This window comes from Dipodomys ordii, unplaced genomic scaffold, assembly GCF_000151885.1.
Source record: "Dipodomys ordii isolate 6190 unplaced genomic scaffold, Dord_2.0 Scaffold61, whole genome shotgun sequence".
NCBI classification, from domain to species: Eukaryota; Metazoa; Chordata; class Mammalia; order Rodentia; family Heteromyidae; genus Dipodomys; species Dipodomys ordii.
In genome coordinates this window covers 8,068,799-8,089,380 of record NW_012267277.1, presented here as the reverse complement: position 1 = coordinate 8,089,380, position 20,582 = coordinate 8,068,799, and the positions used below count along the sequence as shown (strand labels likewise).

At 51.5% G+C, this 20,582-nt stretch overlaps 1 protein-coding gene across 1 annotated transcript; it reads left to right on the top strand.

The window, feature by feature from the left end:
- Positions 1 to 734: 734 nt before the first annotated feature.
- Positions 735 to 12,296, top strand: LOC105989939 (proprotein convertase subtilisin/kexin type 9-like). Its single transcript, XM_013022209.1, has 12 exons — positions 735 to 974; positions 1,408 to 1,596; positions 2,410 to 2,584; positions 5,444 to 5,586; positions 5,795 to 5,933; positions 6,083 to 6,279; positions 6,952 to 7,135; positions 7,506 to 7,679; positions 7,943 to 8,091; positions 8,964 to 9,132; positions 10,565 to 10,743; positions 12,093 to 12,296. Exons 1-12 carry the CDS (start codon positions 735 to 737, stop codon positions 12,294 to 12,296), a joined length of 2,142 nt encoding a protein of 713 aa, XP_012877663.1.
- The last annotated feature ends 8,286 nt before the right edge of the window (positions 12,297 to 20,582 follow it).

Below are 20,582 nucleotides of genomic sequence, written 5' to 3'. Positions count from 1 at the left end.
CCTGAAAGAAATCGTTACAAACTCAGGCGCTTGCAACACTGAGATGTGACTGCATCTCTGTGGCATCTTCCCAGATTCTGAGATCCAGCTCCTGTAGACTGGAACTGAGAACCCAGGCTATGCCTCTTTGTGGAGGCCTAGGTGGGGTTGGGATGCAGGGCACAGAAGGAAGAGGTGGCGGCCAGAGAGGGATCCAGGCTAAGTTTAGGGTGCTAAGTTAGGCGTTGGGAGGAGGTATGTGGGAAGTGAGGACTCTGCCATCAGACTGAGTGGAGTCACAAAAGTCAGAGTGGAAGGGAACCCCGAGGGAGTGGTGGGAAGAGCTGGGTGATTACTCAAAGCCAGGGGCGGTGATCTGAGGGCAGGACTGGTGTCCAGCTAAATTAGGATTGGGGATATTTTTTTACAGCCCAGCTTTCCACCGGGGGCAATGTGGCACTTATGGAAGGCAGGATGAGACAGAAACTGGATGCTTCAGGTTTGGGGAGTGTGTGAGGAGGGGAGTGTGCTCCATTAGTATTTAATCAGATGGGACCATCCCAGGTTCTGGGTATACATCACTCTGCATCCTAGGTTTCACCTGACTTGGGAGTGCTGGGCTGAGGGCAGGTACCACACAGCTCCTCTCCAGATCTGAACCTGGAGGAGTAAGCCAGACAGCCCGGCTGCCCTGCCAGTCCTTGTGCTTGGTCCTCTCAGGTCCTGGCTCTGGGTGTCAGTGCCAGGGTGCACTGATGGGCTTCTATGGCTCTGGGTGGTTGCTGTGGCCGCTGCCACCCTTGCTGTTGCTGCTGTTGCTACTGGGCCCCATGAGGACCGGAGCCCAACAGCAGCTGAACCAGTCCAGAGATCAAGAGGAACCGTTCTGGTCAGGAGACCAAGAGGAGCTGGATGGAGACAGAGAGGGATCTGGGCTTGTCCCGCCATGGGAGATCCACCACTGGCCAACAGCCGCCATGTACAGGAGCTCTGAGGTATGGGCAGAGGGGTGAGGGGGAGGTCCTGGGTGGATGCTATTTCTTCTCCAGCCTCGGTTTCCCCAGTGTAAGGTCTGAAGCAAAGATCCTCAAGAACTTTCTGCTCATTTCAGCCACTAGAGCTGCAGGGACTAGCAGTAGTTTGCAGCTGAGTCTCAAGAGAAAGGATCTGGGGAGAGACCAAGGTGGGTGCTGAGGGTCACCCACAGTTCCCCTAGGGGATGGATGCCATGTTTGGAAGCGTTTGGATCTTTTGTGGGTGATGTCAGTGGGGCTTTATGTGTGTTGTGGAGAGGTTTAAGCCTCACCGAGTCAGCTGGTATCTGTAGTCTCTCTATGTCCTGGGTCTCTTTGGCTCTAAGTGGATCTGTAGACAGGGACGGGTCTTTCTTTTGATGTCTTCATGCTGCTTTTCCTCCCTTGGGGCCAGAGTGCCTGGAAGGTGCCCAACACCTCCTTGGTGGTATTCATGGAATCCCAAAGGCAGCAGATGGAGAGTATTGTCCAACACCTGCAGAGCCAGGCTGCTGACAAAGGCTTCATATTCGAAGTGCTGCACGTCTTCAAAGACCTCTTTCCTGGCATCCTGATAAAGTCAGACGTGAGCATGCTGGACCTGGTGAGTCCCTGCACAGGCCTACACTTCTACAGGCTGGGGAGAGGCCTGTGTATGCTCCCAGATGGAAACTCAGGGGACAGCAGACACTTACTGAGTACTGGTGGGTCTCTAGCTCAGTGATGCCAGCCATGCCAGTGATGCCAGTGATGCCAGCCTCCTCAGGCAGCTTCCTTGTTAGGCTGGCCAATTCCCCTATGGTACTTTGTCCATTCACCCTCATTTGAAGCAGGAGGGATCCCTGTGCAGAGGGACCAGATAGTTAAGGTGAGAGAAGGGTCAGGGATGGGCTAGGATGATGTGTGAGCAGGATGATGTGTGATGCTACAGGGCAGGGAGGGGACTGAGCACACACATTCTGCTCTCCGTTCCTGCAGGTATCCCCTGCCCCCTTTGTCTAAGCACCCAGAAGCCACTACCAGCGGGCCTAGACAGAAAGGACTGGAGAGAAAGTGGGCACATAGGATGGCTGGTGCTGACATCCTGATTTGCGGATGCAGTGCAGGCCCAAGGACTTCCCCCACTGTCCAGCCTGCCTAGAACTGGCACTGCCTGGCTCCCAGATGAGATGTGGAAGCTGAATCCCTCCTGCCACTCATGTGGGCTCAGCTACCAGTTGTGGGGGCACTGGTCCCAGCTTCCTCCACTCCCAAGCCTAGGAGAGCAGTGAGGACCCTGGTTTGTCTTCTGGTCCATGGGAGGGGGACTGTGGGTGGGCCATGCTGGGGGCACTGGTGGGATCAGGTGCGGCAAGTGCTGGGTGCTGCTGGTTAAGTGACTCATGAAATTGAGATCCTGTGTCCTTGGCATCCGCAGGTCCTGAATCTGAGGCAGGTGAAGTTCATCGAGGAGGATTCCTTTGCCTTTGCACAGAGCCTCCTGTGGAGCCCACATCTGATGTCCCCTCAGCGGAACCAGATTCGGAGCACCCTGTGGAACCTGCGGCGGATTTCTCCTGAGTGGAACGAGTCTCATAGCTTCAACCACAGCAGTAAGACCACAGCTGCCATGGCCCACATCTCCTCCCTGTCGTGGGAATTGGCCTACTCTTCTCTTTCCTCTACTCTCCCACTCTGGACTGCACCCCCTCCTGGTGCTCTGTGCACAATGCAGGAACATTTGTCTCTTCTACCCTCTTTTCCTTTTTTCTCCCTTTCCTTTCCTTCCCTTTCCTTTCCTTCCCTTCCCTTCCCTTCCCGTCCTTTCCCGTCCCTTCCCTTCCCTTTCCTTTCCTTTCCTTTCTTTCCCTTCCCTTTCCTTTCCTTTCCTTTCTTTTCCTTTTTAAATTAAAGCCTTGAATTCAGGGTGCTGAGTGCTCTCCCTTAGTTTTTTCTATTCAAAGATATTGCTCTACAACTTGAATCAAAGCTCTACTTCCAGTTCTCCCCCCTCCTGGTTAATTAGAGATAAGAATCTTACAGACTTTCCTGATCAGGCTGCCACCCTCAGATCTCAGCTTCCTGAGTGGCTAGGATTACAGGCCTGGGCCACTGGTGCCTGGATAACCACCTTCATAATTCCTTCTCTCATCTTCTCTCCTGCAGGCCACTCTTGCCAGAGGAGGAGGCTGGACTTACAGTCTCTGGTCTCTTTAACTTTCAGTCCTCAAAACAAGACCAGATCTCCAGAGCTTCCCCCATCTAGGTCTCTGTCTCCCCAGCCTCCAGGCCTCTCTGCCCACATTTCCCTCTCCCTGTGCAGAGGGAGGCAGAGGAGGAGGCTGGGAAAATGGCTGTGTCTGGGCGGGTGTCACAGTGACCCTGAGCAGGGGAAGGCAGTAAGGGCACCTGCTTGGGAGAGGATCGGAGGTTCTGACTGGATCCTGTAGTGTTGGATGAGCCAGTGCAGATCTGGGTTTGATTTGGTGCTGGGCCTCAGGTCTGGGGGTGAGCCCAACGCCTTCTCCTTATCCATGGATCTCAGGGTCTGAGGAGCCACCTCTGTTTCTGGGCCTTTCCCTTAGCTGTGAACAGGCCGTGATCAGCCTTGTCCTCCCCACTGTTTAGAGGCTAAGGGGAAGCAGAGGCAGTGTCTTCAGGACTGGAAGGTGTGATGGTGGCGGGCTGTCATTTTGCTCTGCCCCAGCTTCCCACCTTTGTGTGGTTTCTTGCTTTCTCCTCTCACCATTCTTTATTTCTGTTTCTCTTTCTCTTAATTGACTTATTCTATTTATTTGATGAGTGGTATTGGGCTTGAACTCAGGGCTACCCATGTGCTCAGCTTACTTGTTTACCCTGGCACACTGCCACTTGAGCCACACCTCTAAGCTGGCGTTTTACTAGTAAATTGGAGATGGAATCTAGGGGACTTTGCTGCTTTGAGCTGTTAGTGCTCCAGATCTCTCTTTTCTGAGTAGCTAGGATTGTAGGCATGAGCCAAATTCATTCTTGTTGTTTTCTCCCTTACAGTCTTGGGCTTTGCATTCAGGGCCTCATGCTTGCTAGGCAGGTCCTCTACCAGTTGAGCCATTTATACATTAGTTACTTTTCAGGTAAGTTCTCATGTTGATGCCAGAATTGTGAGACCTGGACCAAAATCTTCCTTGTTGTGCTCGCTGAGTAGCTGGGATGACAGGCTTGTGCTACTGCGCCTAACTTTGTACCTGGGCTGGCTTTGATCCACCCATTCTCAGACTCACAAATAGCAAGGATTACAAATGAAAGACACTTTGCCCAGGTTTCCTCTTCATTCTTGTGTGACGGCACTCTGCATTGACTTAGGGATCACTGGTTCATCCAGCATGACCTCACCTGGAGAATCTTCTCTTGATCCACCTAGAAAGATCTCTTTTCCAGATAAGGTCTGGTGCTGGTACTAAAGTTTGAACCCAGGGCCTCACATTTGTTAGCTTACTACTTGAGCCATACCTTTAGCCTCCAGATAGGTCTAAAAGGATGTGGCATGTCTTTCCTGGGGCCACTGCTGATTAGCTTTCCTACAAGTTCAAAGTAGACACAAGGGCCCATCCTGCCCTCTGGGGATGCCCAAGATGGCCTTGTCCCTACCTGGAGGAGTGGGGAGAGGGCTAGAAAGCATCGTCTAGAGGCTTCTCAAGGGATTGGCTGAAGGAGACCCTTTAGAAGCTGTTGGAATGGGACAGAGTAAAGCAGGTGCCATACGGACAGGTATAAAGCAGGCTGGACAAGCCCAAGGCTGTCCCTTCATTCATAGAGAGGCCACACAGCACAGATGACAAGCCGGTTGGATATCCTCAAACCCAAACCTTGTAAGAAGGGGAAATTGGAGGAAACAGGTAGAACTTGGAGGTGGCCACAAACCAAGGAATGTCAGCAGGTCAGCATAAGAAGGAAGATAAGGTCCAGTGAGGCTTCTTATCCAGAACCTTCAGAGGGAGTATAGCATGACTGATCTCTTGATTTTGAATTTCTGGTTTCCAGAACAACAGTTCGAGTTGGTCACAAGAGCAACCATAGAGCTTGTGCTGCTGTAATCCTGCCTCAGGAGAACCAGTAGTAGGAGCAGGTCACTGAGGCCTCCTGGGCTGCTCCCAGCCAATGACGGAGCTCAAGGTGGAGCTGGGCCATTTGAGTTGATAACAAGACCCAGTAACGGGCAGCATGCTATTAGGGAGTTTCCTGGTTCAATCTCATTGGCCAGCTACATACCTTAGGACAGCTCAACATCTCTATGTCTCATTGGCCTGGTCAGTAACATAGTCCACAAGAAGGTAGCTTGGGAGGACTTTTAGAAGATTGAGTTCATCTACAGTCCTTGAAACAGTGCCCACAATCAGTAAGCAGAGCATGCCATCATTGATACACATGAACTACATAACCTCACCCTCCCGGTTCTCCTCTTCCTCCTCTAACACGAATGTCACCATGGGAAGACCAGGACAACCCTGTGGAGGTGTATCTCTTGGGCACTAGAATCCAGACTAATCACCTGGAAATCAAGGACAGGATCAACATCTCTGGCTTTGAGAGAGTGCCTGAGGAGGAGTGGCAGAACACCAGTGCGCCCAGGACACAGGTGAGCCATCCTTCCCCAACCCATCCCAGAGGAAGATGAGGACCACCAGACCTGGAGCACCATGGCTACCCTCCCCAGCCATCACCGTCCATCCCCAGTCCTCAGCTGTAGGCAAGGGAAGGCGGGCATTGCAGTCCATCCAGGGTCTGTTGGGAAATCGTGGTGTTGGTGGCTTTCTCATCTGGTCCTTGTGTTGGTGGAGCAGAAGGGCAATTGTGAAGGCCATGGCACCCACCTGGCAGCCCTGGTCAGTGGCCAGAGTGTTGGCGTGGCCAAGGACATCAACATACACAGCCTGCGTGTGCTGAACTGCCAAGGGAAGGGCACGGTCAGCGGCATCCTCATGGGTGAGTGGCAGACCCCAGCAGCCACTTTGGCCAGAAGCATTTGACTGATCATTGGGTCAAATAATGAGCATCACTGCTGTTTTGGAGGGAAGGGGTTGGAGGAAGGAAGTGTGTCCCCTCCAGACAGTCATATGGCTTTGTTCTCTCAGGCTTGGAGTTTCTTTGGAAAAAGCTGGTCTCCAATCCCTCCAAGCGCATGGTAGTGCTGCTGCCCCTGGTGAGTGGGTACAGCCAGAGCATCAACAATGCCTGCAAGCGCCTGGCAAGGGCTGGAGCAGTGCTGGTGGCCGCTGCGGGCAACTTTCAGAGAGATGCCTGTGCCTACTCTCCAGCGTCGTCTCCTGAGGTAGGTGCCAGCAGGGCTTCCTGCTCACGTCCTGCCTTGCAGGTTGTCAGAGGGCCAGCATCCCCAAACCCCAGTGTGACAAGGGGTTTGGCTAGCCCTGCCTCACCTTCAAAACCCCTCCCACAATCCACCCAGCTCTTGCAAATCCTCCCTCTGCACCATTCCTCTCCTCCTGATTGACATTTGCAGAGCCACTGCTTTGTGTGGGGCTTGTGTGGGCCTGGCAGTATCAGGGGGAGGACAGGTGTCCCATCTCCAGGACTTCTGGGCCCTGGAAAGAAGGGAAGGTACAGAGGAAAATTGGCAGTGCTGCCACCCCCTTTCCCTCTCCCTCCTCACCCTGCCCAACCTTCAAATAGCTTCAGAGGGTCTTACAAAGATACTGAACTTACAACCACTAACACCCAGCCTGGCTCACTCTGGGTTGCCCTGACATCACTCTGGCTTCTTGATGACAACACTGTCCATTCAGTATTTGATTCCCCATTAAGTTCAATCTCTACAGGACATCAGGCATCATGTCTATATCCTCTAGGAACCCTGGGATACCTAGGGTATCAGTTGTACTCAAGTGCCAGATTTTCCTCAGGAGGAGACACTTACATGGGACTCAAACAGGTAATGTTTGAGTCCTGCAGCCTTTCCCTCAACAATTTGTCTGCCACATTCCAGGTCATCACCGTTGGAGCTGTCGATTCCCAGGACCAGCCGGTCACCCAGGGTCCTCTGGGGACCAACTATGGATCCTGTGTGGACATCTTTGCTCCTGGGAAATGCATTGTCAGTGCCTCCAAGGAGTGTAATGCTTGCTATGTAACGCAGAGTGGAACTTCGCAGGCGGCTGCCCATGTGGCTGGTGAGTCACCATGCCACTGCCTGGCCACCAGGATTCCAGCGGCCCCTTTGGCCAGATCCTCCATATGCCTGGCTATGAGCAAGAGGACCAAATGGGCAGACCTGATGGTGATGCTGCCATTTTGCATCACTGGGGTTTGGGAAATGAACAGGTGTTCACCTGGTGAACACAATGGCTAATACCAAGGCTTAGAGGTAGGAGAACAAGATGTGTTACTTTCTAGCTTTCACTAAGCAAGGATTGCAGGTGGCTTCATTTTGGGAAGAGCACATCATGTGTGCATGTGTGTACATTTGTGTCCTAAAAGGAGTTCCCAACTAGGATGGAAGGTCAGGCCATCACCTTGTCTGACCTCTCCCTCCTCCATCAGGCATTGCAGCCCTGATGCTCACTGCCCAGCCAAACCTCACTGTGGCTGAGCTGAGGCAGAGGCTGATCCACTACTCTATCAGCAATGCTATCAATGACACCTGGTTCCCGGAGGAGGAGCGATTCAAGACTCCCAACCTGTTGGCTGCACTGCCCCCCCGCACCCAGGAAACAGGTGAGCAGGGCAGGTGGGTAGGCAGAGGCCAGCCTGGGTGTGAGAGGCCCGTGTGGAGGTGACAGTCCCCTACCTGGTCTACAGAAGGACTGTCCTCCTCAGATAGGACTCAGGGCTTGGGAGTATTGTTGTGACACTGACATTTTACCTAAAAGTTTCATGTGGTATCTTAGCTCCTCTCCCTCACCTCAGACTGATGCTCTCTCTGGAGTCCCCAGGGTGTCCTGTACCCCAGAGCCTCATTACTCATGGTCTTGTTGCAGGTGAACAGCTGTTCTGCAGGACTGTGTGGTCAGCACCCTGGAACATCACACTGGCAGAACCTGCTGAGGCTGAGTGTAACCCGGAGGAGGAGCTGCTGGGCTGCTCCAGTTTCTCTCCTAGTGGGACACGGGTTGGCGAGCATGTGGGGGTGAGCTGCACACTCTGTGTGCCCAGTCCTCTGTCCTCTGGATTCCAATCCCTGTCTCGACTTCAAAGGCCTGGGCAGGGCCAGGTGCTCCTGGGGGACTCGGGACAGACAGCACCCTCATGGACACAGGAGGGAAAGGACAGCGGTGGCTTCGGCTCTCTGCCTTGCCTAAAGCCATCTCTATGCTGGGTGTTACTGGCTTATGCCTGTTATCATAATGATTCAGGAGGCTGAGATCTGAGGATCATGGTTCAAAGGCAGCCAAGGCAGGAAAGTTCATGTGTTTCTTATCTCCAAATAACCACAAAAAAAAGAAAGAAAGAAAGGGAGCTGTAGTACCAGTGGTAGAGTGCAGGCCATGAGTAATAAAGCTAAAGGGCAGCACCTAAGCCCTGAGTTCAAGTCCCAATACTGACATTCCTCTTACTTCCCCCCCCAAAAAAAAGCCACACCCAGGACCCTCAGTTTGGGATGACAGAGGCTCTGTGAGTTTGGAACCTCAAAACTGCAGATGCAGTTGATGGGGTTCCCAGAGCCTGAGTGGCCCTGGGAATGGTAGAGTGCTTGGAGGGTGAGGGGAGTGAGCATTTCTGCATAGTCAATGTTAGGGAGGGTTCTCAGGAGAGGCCTGTGGGGTCAGGAGCCCACAGGCCTGTACTGATGCCTCAGGTCCCCTTGTGTTCACTTTGAAGTCATTGTCAGTGTTGGGAAGATTCATAGCTAAGCTGTGCTTGACAGGACAGCCTGCCTGGGGGCTGAGCAGTATTAAGGGTTCAGGAACCAGAACTTGCAGACTGGGTCCCTCTCAGACCAGGTTCCCCGGGCCCCAAACCTCTTCACAACAATTTCTCATTCCTCTCTTGGTCTCTCAGTTCCTAGGGAAAAGACCCATTTGCCTGGCATTTGGAGATAGCCAGGTTTCTGCGGTGGCCAGATGCTGCCTGCTCCCCCGAGCGAACTGCAGCATCCACACAGCTCCTCCAGCCTTGGTGGGGCTGAAGACCTACACCCACTGCCCGGAACCTGACCAAGTCCTCACAGGTAGGGGCTGGTCCCACCAAGGAAAGGAGGATGCCCTATCTCCTGCTGCTCAGGAGACATGTCCCACATACTTGGTCCCCATGAGTGTGAGCAGATGATTTGGGAGTCTAGGATCCATAGCCAAACAGGCTCTGCAACTTGCATGCTATGTGGCCTTGGGTAGGTTCACCTCTCTCTCTCTCTTCACTTTTTCTCCCCTTCCTCAGTGGCAGCAATGAGAGGGATGGCAGATGGGCTCCGGCTTGGGCACCAGGAGCTGTTTACCAGCTGTGTGGGTGAGGGGCCCTGGTTCAGGCCTGTCAGAAGTGGGGCACAGCTCAGGTTGATTCCAACTGCCACTCAGTAGACGGCAAGTTCCTTCTCAGCCATGTGCCTTAGTTTCCTCATCATGAATGCTCAGCTGTTAGCCTTGGACAGTATGCATTCTGGTGGCCACTGTCATTGGCCATCACTCTGAAGTCCTTTCTCTTAGTTAGGGACCTTCTGTCAAAAACCTGCCCACGAAAATGGCTGGAAGTCATGGGTGAGGGCTCCTCATTGGAGCTAAGGACTTTGGTTCTTGGGCTGGAGCCTGGCTCAGATGGAGTTTGGTGCCAGGGATGGTTTTGGGGTACTATGGGCATTATCTTGAATCACTAGCTCAGGAGCTTATCTTAGACAGCTAAGTACTGGAGAACCTTGTCCAGGACAAGAGCTCCATATGGCTGCTGGCCTGGCAGGAAGCCTGGCCTTTGGCAAATCTGGCAGAGCCACAGGCACTCACTGTGTACCCATGCCAAGTCCTATTTGCAGCTAACATTGCTGAGTGCATTTCTTAAGGTCGCACAGCGGGGCAAGGGCTCTGGTCCTGGCTACCATAACCCTAATGTGGGCAGAGCCCGGGTCCTGCATGGGCAGTACGGGGACTTCCCAGGCATATTCCTGCTTCAGCTAAGCAGCAACTCTGTGAGTCGATGCAATTGTTCTGGCTGTTTTAACAAATAGGGAAACTGAGGCTTGATGAAGTCCAGCAAACTGTCCACAATTTTACAGTCAGGTGTACCTGACTCCCAAGCCCACAGCCCCAGGCTCAGGCTGATCTACTTCGTGATGGATGGGGAAGCAGCTTGAGGTGGGAGGGGTTTAGGGTGAGAAGTGGCTGGACATTTCAGGCCTGGGACCCTTGCTCTATGGCTCCCCTTCTTTGGTGGAAAGGAGACCATGTGTTTCCCAGGAAACTATGGCTCAGAGTGGTTGAGCTGCTTTCCTACAAGTCAGGTCAGTTACAGAGCTATGCCAGAAGTCCTGCTGCTCAGGCCAAAGGCTCTTCTACTCAGAGCTGCTCCAGTGTTTTCCTGGTTTTGATCCTTACAGAGAAAGAGGTGTGGTTGAGGGAACAAAAATAGAGGGCTTCGCACATTCCAATGTCTGAGCTGTCCCTCTTCTGCCTCAGGCTGCAGCTCCCATTGGGGGATAGATCTTGATGTCTATCAGTATACTTCAAGGAAGGAAAATCCTCAGACCTGCCAGTGTGTGGGGCACCCGGAGGCCAGTGTCCATGCTTTTTGCTGTCATGCTCCGGGCCTGCAGTGCAAAACAAAGAAGTACAGCCCATCACGCCTCCTGGAGAAGGTGAAGGGTTGGGGTTACAGAGATGGAGTGGAGATGGCTGGGCCTGCATCCTCTTGGGGTGGTCAGTGGACCTGAGCACCTGTGCTGTCATGTGCAGTGTGTGTGTGTGTGTGTGTGTGTGTGTGTGTGTGTGTGTGTGTGTGTATGTGTGTGTGTTGGGGTGATTTTGCTTCTGTCCAGATTAGTAAGTTTGCTCTCCGTGTCCCCTGTATCCCTTTGAGGATAGCACACATAAATTTAAAAAATGCAATGCCGAGGCTGGACATAGTAATGTAATGCTGTGTCTTTTATGCCTGCTACTGATAAGCAAGAAATAGGATCTCAATTGGAGGCCCACCTGGACAAAAAAAAAAAAAAAGTGAGATCCTATCTGAAAAATAACTAAAGGAAAAAGGGCCAGAGTTGTGGCTCAATTGGTAGAGAGCCTGCTTAGCACTCACAAGTTCAAGCCCCAGTATTACCTTAAATAAAAAGCAAGCCAGGACTCTGTGGCTCATACCTATATTCCTAATTATTAAAGAGGTTGAGATTTGATATTGGGGTTCAAAGCCAACTTGGGCAAGAAAGTGAGTGAAACTCTTCTTTAACTAACTGCCCCCAAATTAATTTAATTAACTACTCAAAAAGCCAGAACTGGAGCTGTGGCTCAGTTCTGAAGTTCAAATCCAAGGATTGGCATACCCACACAAACACACAAATGCACACTCACTCTAAGGCATGCACACACATGCAGACGCACACACACACACACACACACACACACACATACACACACAGAGAGCAATACTTCTGTACTTAACAACCCTACTGGGAGTTGTTCAGGGCTGGAATGCCTGAGCAACCATGGAAGGTTGGAGGAAGAAGGAAGATCTCTGAAGGGAGAAAGGATCACACTTGTCGTCTTAGAGCAAGAGAGCTAATTTTTAGAGCCCATGGCAGGTGAGGTTTGGACCTGTGGGTGATGTCTATGGTTTGGGTTGGGCTGGAACAAGGAGTGGAGGGCTGTCCCAAGATCTTGTGGAGCCAGTTGAAAGATAAGTTGCCATTACTGGGTGGGGAAGGCTGTGGGAGGTGTGGCTTGTAGGGAAGTGGGAGGTGGGAGGGGCTTTGGTTTGTTGAGATGTCTGTCTGGGCCCCAGTGTCCTGGTAGGCTGGGGCTGAAGCAGCCTGAGAAGTGGTGGGCAGCATTGGACACAGCCCCTTTGGGGCTGTGAGGGGCAGAACCAAGCCAGGTGTTCACAGTTTGGTCCCCACTGAGGGTTGCTGGGAGGGACAGTGTAGCAGGTGGCTTAGAGACCTGACCATGCATGCAGGACCTGGCCTTACTTGTCCTGTCTGGACTCTGGCAGGTCACCGTGAGCTGTGATGCAGGCTGGACCCTGACCAGCTGCAATGCCCATCCTGAGTCCTCAATCACCCTGGGAGCTTTCCCTGTGGACAACACCTGTGTGGTGAGGCACCGGGATCCTGAGGAAACAGAAAGGACCAGTGAGGAAGGACAAGTAACCATCACTGCCATCTGCTGCCGCATCCAGCCTTCAGGACAAGCATAGAGTGGATGGAAAGACCTCAATCTGCCGGGTGGTGCTGACCAGGGCAGGACTGGGGTGGAGACTCTTGCCCTGAGAGAACTTGGTCTCACCTGAGTGCCCTTCTCTGCCAGAATTATAGAAAGGAAACCCATTAGGAGTAAGGAAGGGTGGTTTGACAGCATGCATGGTTCCTGGCAGACTTACGAGCAGAGTCACCTTTCATGTGCAGGAGTTGACACCTCTAGGAGTTGACACTGGCCTGGGGGAGGCACTTGGATTGAGAGGAGCCAGTGTTAGCAGGAACAAATGAGGGTGACTGGTGCTGGGGACCCCTCATGGTCTTCTCACTTTGTAGAAACTCCTTAGGAATTACTGATTGAGAGTGCCAGCCCCAGCCGGGACAAGCATGTCTCAGGTGACCATAGGGCCATGCCTCAGTTTCTCCTTGTTATCCTTGCTCTGTTCCATCTCCAGCTATGTCCCTGTCTGCAGTACAGGCTAACAGATCACACCCCCACCCCTAGTTCTGACTTCCCTTCTGCCTTATACCACATACACTAGCACCCATACTTTGTGGAGCAAGAAACAGGGCCCGAGGGAAGAGGGCCTGCCAAGCATGGTGAGGTGATATATGGGAAGGTGGCAGATTGGGCACCTTATTTCTGTAGGGAACAGGGTGTGAAGGCAGCCAGAGCCTGCTTGCTCTAGGGCTGCTCCCTGGGGGCATGGGCCTTCTCCTGTGGTGGTCTCACTCATGGGGGCTGGGTGGATATGAGGGGTGCAGGTGGCATATGTAAGGATCGGCTGCCCACATGTGAATAAATATCAGAATGAACTCGTCTATCATTAGGGTCTCTGTTGCCTTTGTGTGTCAGTTCTAGGGCTTGAACTCAGGACCTGAACACTGTTTCTGAGGTTTTTTTTTTTTTTTACTCAAGGATAGCACTCTACCCCCTTGAACCACTGTTATACTTCCAGCTTTTTGAGTAGTTTACTTGAAGATGAGTATTGCCAGGTACCAGTGGTTCATGCCTGTAATCCTAGCTACTCAGGAGGCTGAGATCTGAGGATCCTGGTTCAAAGCCAGCCTGGGCAGGAAAGTCCGTGAAACTCTTATTTCCAATAAACCACTTGGAAAACCAGAAGTGGAGCTGTGGCACAAATGGTAGTGTACTAGCCTTGAGCTGAAGAACTGAGGGAAAGTACTCAGGCCCAGAGTTCAAGCCCCACAACTGACCTAAAAAAAAACAAAAAAGAATATAGAAGACTTACCTGCCTAGGCTGGAACTGAGATCCTCAGATCAGCCTACTGAGTAGTTAGGACTAGAGGCATGAGCCATTGACACCCGGTTCTCTGTTGCCCTTTTATAGCAAGCCGATTTTCTGACCTGTTTTGCTTTTGTGGCCTAATATTATTCCAGATTTTGTAGCCAGTTTTTATTTTTAGTTGTATCTGAGTGACAAAGAGAGTGCTTGGCTCAGCTGGGACTGGCAGGGAGACCAGGAACTCCCTCTGGTGCTCATCTTACAAGAATGTAGTAAATGTGGATCAGTACCTACCTCAATTGTGGTGTGTCACCCTAGGATCTGCTCCACCACTGAGCCCAAATTCCAAACCCCTTTCCCATCCCACCAATCAAGAGGATTGGCACCAGCACAGGGAATGGTCATGGCACTGCTGCTCACAAACCTGCAGATGCTTCTGAGTCAGGGTACCTGCATGATTATGGTTCTTGACTTGAAACCAAGCCTGGCATGTGACTAGCTTTCCAACTATCACGCTGCCAGGGAGTTACACTTGGTGTCACACTGCAGCACAAGTCCCCCATTGCCCCATGGTGGGATGACGTCTGCCAGGTCCACAAGATCCTAGAGAAGAACAAGGGCTAGCATGATAAACCTACCTTCCTGGATGTCTTCTATTTCAGCCTGCAGTGATCTCTCTGGCAGTAGGTGGCACTCTCAGTCAGATGTCTGCACCACATCTAGAGCCATATAAATTAGGAACTTTCTGGGTGGGAGAAAGGAGTTTCTGGCTTTTAGGAGACTCCAGGTGACAAGAGTTTGGGCGAGATTGTGTAAATACAGTCCCTACAATTATCTACTGCCCTGTAAGGGACGCCCTAAAAAACATATTCTACTCATTTCAGGCTGGATTTGAGTCATTTATGGGCAGTGAGTTCCATCCAGTTTGGAAGAACACTGTTCTGCCAGGCCTCCCCATAGAATTCATGCAGCACATGATGTCTCTATCCATTTTACAAGGCATAATTATCCCATTCACTGTGGGAACTCCTGTCCCCAGCTAATAATGTTGGATAGTGTCAGTATTTTAGGCAATGTCTACCCCCACTCAGGCAATGTAAAAATGATGGGATTTCAACAGAGGCAAAACTCCTGCAAACCAGTCTTCGGACAATTCAGTGTCACATGTGGGAAATGCTCAGTAGTCAAGAGATGATAATTCAGTGTCACATGTGGGAAATGCTCAGTAGTCAAGAGATGATAATTCAGTGTCACATGTGGGAAGTGCTCAATAGTCAAGAGATGATAATGATGCCAATGTGAGATCTGGATCTCCAGTTCCACCTTCACCTCTGCCTGCTCCTTCCCTGAAGGCCCAAGACCTACCCCAAACCAGCAGGAATGATCACTGTGCTTAAATAGCTTCCTGCAGAGAGTTGGTCACCATGAGTCAGGAGGAAGGGCCTGGCATGCAGGAAAAGAAAGATCTGAAATAACACTAAGGAGAGGACTCATGTGAGCAACCCAGGACACGAGGAATGAGAACAGAGCAGGAAACCTAGCTTTACAGAGGGGGTGGATGGGGACATGATTTGTACTGAGTTGTGAACTCCTTGGGAAAGCACTAAGCAAATTGTGAAATTCCTGATTGACTTGCAGACTTTGTGAAAGATTATTTTTAAAAATCATCCAAAACTTGGCAGAAAAAATGACACCTCTTCCAAACAAGCTTGTCACAATTGTTACTTTGTGTTACAACATTAAAAACAGTCCTCAGAAGGTTTGTTGACTTCAGCCACTAGAAATAGGGTGGTTGCTAGAGAGCAGAAACAATGCTCATTGCAGCCACAACATAACAATGAATCCAAGAGTAGAGTGGACAGTGATCCTGATGTGACCACCACTTACCCCTCTCTTGTGTGCTCATGGGACATGAGCTTGGCAGCAGCTCTGTTTCCTTAGTCTCCACACAAGTGTCAGTCCACATGCGGGACATGGATCCACTTGCTGGAGTTTGTCTGCCAACATCTCCCAACCCTCTAGAGGCAAAGAAAGCTTTCCTTCAGAGCACATGTTCCTCCAGAGTCACACTTTCCCAGCTCTGAGGCTCCGCTAAGGGCTTTGAGGATGAGATTCTGGTTTCCTGAGGTGCCAAGCACCCAGTGTTGTCAGGAGCCAGGCACAGTCTTCTAAGGGTCAACATCATCAAGGTCATGTGTTAACTGGCTAATGATCATTGGAGATTCTGATCCTGAGGCAAAGAACAGGAAATCATGGTTCATATAGTAAAAATGAAGGGCATGTTTTCTACCCCAAGTCCCTCATGTGCATTCTATATGTCCTTGTGTACCCCCATTAAATCTAAGTCTACTGAAAGGTAATAAGACACAATTAATCCTTGTACTGTGACTATTGAGTATGCAAAACCTTTTACCTTAACAGAGTTGTTTAGTCACAACCCCCACATACAGGCTCCAATTAAACACTACAGTGAGCAAGAGAACCAAGCAGAGAGATACTACCACTGGACTGTACATACTGCAGTCTTTGGCTCCAGTAATAGAGCAGCAGCCTTGAGTGAATAAAGCTAAGGGGCAGTGCCTAGGCCCTGAGTTCAAACACTCGTACTGATACAAAAAAAAAACAACAACAACTTTATCCCAATGAAAAATTGAGAAATGGTGTTGTAAACCAGGGAGGATGATGAGGACAGCTGGGCCACTGCGGCCCTCCAGGCTCAAGGAGAGAAGGAGAAAAGGAGGGAAGGAAGGGAAGGAGGGAGGGAAGAAAAAGGAAGGAAGGAGGGAGGGAGGGAGGGAGGGAGGGAGGGAGGGAAAATGTGAGCATGGTGCTAGTGGGAACAGGCTGTGGACACCACTGCAACCATCCACTTCTTTGTTTCTGCACAGTATCTCTGCACCACAAAGCACATGACAGTGACTGTTTTCCACTCATGCACTGGCTGTGATTGAAGGGCCTTCTGCATGTCAGGCTTGAGATAATCTGGGAAATGAGTGATGAGACTTGAGTTCTAGGGCAAATGGTCTCTCACTCGTTGCTGCCCCTAGTGGCGGAGAGAGTGAGTGCACAGAGCAGGTCTGGGACAGCCACCGCCCACCACTGGAGCCATGCTCTGAACAGCACCTGCTTGTCAAATGGAGCCCCAGCCAAGTCCAGCTTCTTTTCCTGGGCACCCAGGGAGGTCTACTGAGGCTCTGAGCTGTGTGGAAGCAGCTGTGTTCAGATGCACAGGCTGTCTCCCTTTGTCTCTGCAGGTTGCCTTTGTGCCTGCTGACTCTGACTTCCAAGGCGCCCTGTCCCCGAAGGCACTAGGCCTGCTGGAGAGCAGACTGTCTGACTTGAAGAGGTGAGTGCAAGGGGGGCCTCGTCCCAGCCTCCCATCAGGCGGCGAATGAAGGAAGCAGAGGGGAAAGTGTCCAGTCCAGTGAGGGAGCAGTATCTTCTATTTATTCTCATGACCCAGCTTCCACTTTGCCCCCCCCCCATTTCCTGAGAACAACCTAGGACAAATCATGGGCTGTTTCTCATTCTTGGTTCTGGGAACTAAGTATTACTATTTCCATCGTACAGATGTAGAATCTGAGACTCAGAGAAATAGAGTCACCAGCCCCAAATCTCATGGGGAGTGACGGATAGAGATGGAGCCTGAACTCAGGCCTGACGTGGTTCTGAGGCATAGGCAAGAGCACCCTGGCCTCCACTGACCTCTGGCTGTGTCCTTGAGGACTAGGCTGCACACCTTAGGCTTGTGGGTCTCAGAGACGCTCTACTTGGCTGGGGAAAGCTGTGAGTACTGGCATGTTCTGCTTATGACATCCAGTGGACAGTGGGCATCCTGGGAGGGCTGTCTAGCTCTATTCCGGGGCTAGGGCCACCTCTGCTTCCTCTCACCTGGGATTTCTAACCTCTTCCTTGGTACTTCCTAGTCCTGTAACCTTGGACAGGGTAGTTTGTCTCTGACTCTCACATCCCAAAGGCTGGAGCATAGTGATAGAGAACAGGACACTAGGCCCTGCACCAGCAGCTGGCAGTGGTGTGCTGTGGATGCAGGCCAGTTGCATTCCCTGAGGTGAGGTCTCCCCACCGGGCCTCCTGCATCATGTAGAGGATTATAAAGCTTATTACCAGAGTCTGGCAGGACAGGAGTCTACAATATCTAAGGAGCAATACCAGGGTGGCCCATCTGTACAAGGGAAATGACTACATCTGCCTGGAGCCTTGGCTTACAGAAGGGTCTGCTTAGGAATCTGAGGCCTCATGCACTTCCATCGAACTGGTCTCCATTTTTCCCACATACCACTTGGTTTCCTTTGAAGACATCAAATGAAAGGAACACAGGACTGAGAGGCAGACTTGGGGTTGGGGCCCAATCTGCCCCCTTAATTTACTCACTGTATGAGGTCTCAACCTTGTAACCCGTGAATGGGTACAGGGAGGGCCCCTCGGGGCTCTTGGTGAGATGTGTGGGATCTCATGCCTAGGGCACACAGCCAGGGGAGGACACGGAGGCTGGCTGAGTGGATCAATGCCCACCTGCCTGTTCTGTCTCTCTCCTTCTCTCCACCCCTCCCTCTCCATCTTCCTCTCTCTCCCCCCTACCCGGGCCCTCAGCCCCCAGCCCCACCGATGTCAGGCTGGGAGGAAGCCATCTATGACCAGAATCTGCCCAACTTCAGCCATATCCATATGAAGGTCATAGGCTACAGCGAGAACCCGTGCCCACTGCTGACCCCTGAGCTGAAGTCAGGAGCCAGCAGTGGAGGAGAGGGTGGTTCTCATGATGCTCAGAGCTGGGTGGAGGCTGCCGTGGCTGTCCACAGGAGTTTGGACCAGAAGGAACAAGAAGGAACCCGAGTTCAGGGCAGGCGAGTGTGCAAAGGAGGGGAGGGCTGTTGGGTCACCAGGGGTGGAGGGCACTTGGGAGTGAGGAGCAGACAGCAGGGGATGTGAGACATGAAAGCAGCAGCAAAACCATGAACAGCTTGGTCAGATGGGCCTGGCTGCAAAACCAGCTCATTGGCTGTGTCAACTTGGCAATTCTCTTACTCTCTGGAGCCTCAGTTTCCCCAACGGAATAGTCATTCCCACATACCCAGGCGTGTTGTGAAGCTTGGAGTAATACATGTCTGATGCCTGGCACACAGAAGGTTCTTGCTTTCTCTGGATGTTTGTCATGAGTGCTGAGGACAAGGAAGCAGAGGACGTGAGTCCACTGCTGTCAACCTCCCAGTGACCACAGGCCAGGCTGTCCCCCTGCACGCCTGTGTCTGCTTGCTTGTGACTGAGCTCCTGACTCATCCACTTGTTTACTCATTCCACTGTTAGAACCTGGCACAAGCTCCCTTCTAGGCTTGCCTGGCCTCCAACTGCTGTAACTCTAGTCTTGTGGGGCAAACAGAGGAGATAACAGAGGGATTCTTGGGGTGACAAGTGTTGTGAGAGACCAGAGGAGAAGAGGATGGCTGGAGATATGGATGACTGGAGGTGTATTCCTCACAGTAATCTAACAGCCCTGTTTTGAGCACGTACCACATGCTGGACATTGTGCAATGTGCTTTGTACATTGTTACCAGCTATGACTCTCAGAGACAGGCTCAGCAGTGTATACTTCTAGAGGATTGGATGGAGGGTCAAAGGAGACGGAGGGGGAGTGGAATATTCTGAGAACTGTAAAGGAATCCAAAGGTGGGGATGACAACTCTCAGGGGACCAAGGCTCTTCCAGCTTCTTCCTGCTTGAAGGCTCAATGAGATTTGTCAAAATTTTCAGCAGCTGGATTCTCAGAAACCCTTTCTAGTCTCCTGAAAGATGGTCTCTGACAGGAACCCCCTGTGGTGCTACCCAGGGCCCTAGTCCTGCATGAAGGTGTCCTTCCTAATCAGTTTCAGTCCCTTGGTGGGCAGTGTGATCCATCCCACTCAGAGCTGACTGCATTTCCTCCTAGTCCTGTCCCTTCTGGGGCTCCCATGATCCTTTAGTGGGATGCATGACTGACCTCTTCTATGACTGACCTCTTCTGACTCTCGACTTCACTCTTGGACACCCCCCCCCCGAGTCCACACACAAACACTCATTATACAATATTCTGTCCTTATTCTGCTACCCATGCCTTGGCCTAACTGCCCTTCTCTATCAAGATGTCATTTTTCCAGTGGTTGCAGAGATCATTCTGCAGGCCTTACTGATGTCACCGTGTTCTAGCATAAGGGAGTCCTCACTTCCCGAGTTCCCCTGGGGACAGGCACATTTCTCACTGTGGCTTGCCTCTTGCCTCTTGCTCTATGGTGCCACCTCAACCTTACTTACCTCAGGCTCCAGAGTTCTGAAGTCCCAGAGTTGGTGGCCCCTGAGCACGTGTACAGCACACCAGACTCAGACAATGCCACCACCTTGAGTTCCCAAAGTTTATACTCAAAGACCCTTGACTTTCCAGCATTCAAATATCTTTTTTCTTTTGTTAGTCATGGGTCTAGAACTCAGTGCCTGAGCGCTATCCCAGTGCTAGTACTCTACCACTGTGTGCCACAGCTCCACTTGCAGTTTTCTGGTGGTTAATTGGAAATAAGAGTGTCACAGACTTTCCTGCCTGGGCTGGATTTGAAGTAGGATCCTCACATCTCAGCCTCCTAAGTTGGTAGGATTACAGGTGTGAGCCACCAGTGCCCTGCTCACATTTTCTTTCCTTCCTTCCTTCCTTCCTTCCTTCCTTCCTTCCTTCCTTCCTTCCTTCCTCCTCCCTCCCTCCTTCCCTTCCTTCCCTCCTTTTCTCCTCTCCTTCCTTCCCTTCCTTCTTTCCTTCCTTTTTTTCACTTTCTGGTATTGGAGATTGAACTGAAGACCTTATACTCTCACTTGGATTTTTCATTCACAGCTACTACTTGAGCCTCACCTCCAAACTGGTCATTTTTTTTCTTTTTCTTTGCTTTTTTTTGTTTGTTTTGTTTTGATCCGGTCATGGGGCCTGAACTCTGGGCCTGGGCGCTGTCCCTCAGCTCTTCAGCTCAAGGCTAGCGCTCTACCACTTGAGCCACAGCGCCACTT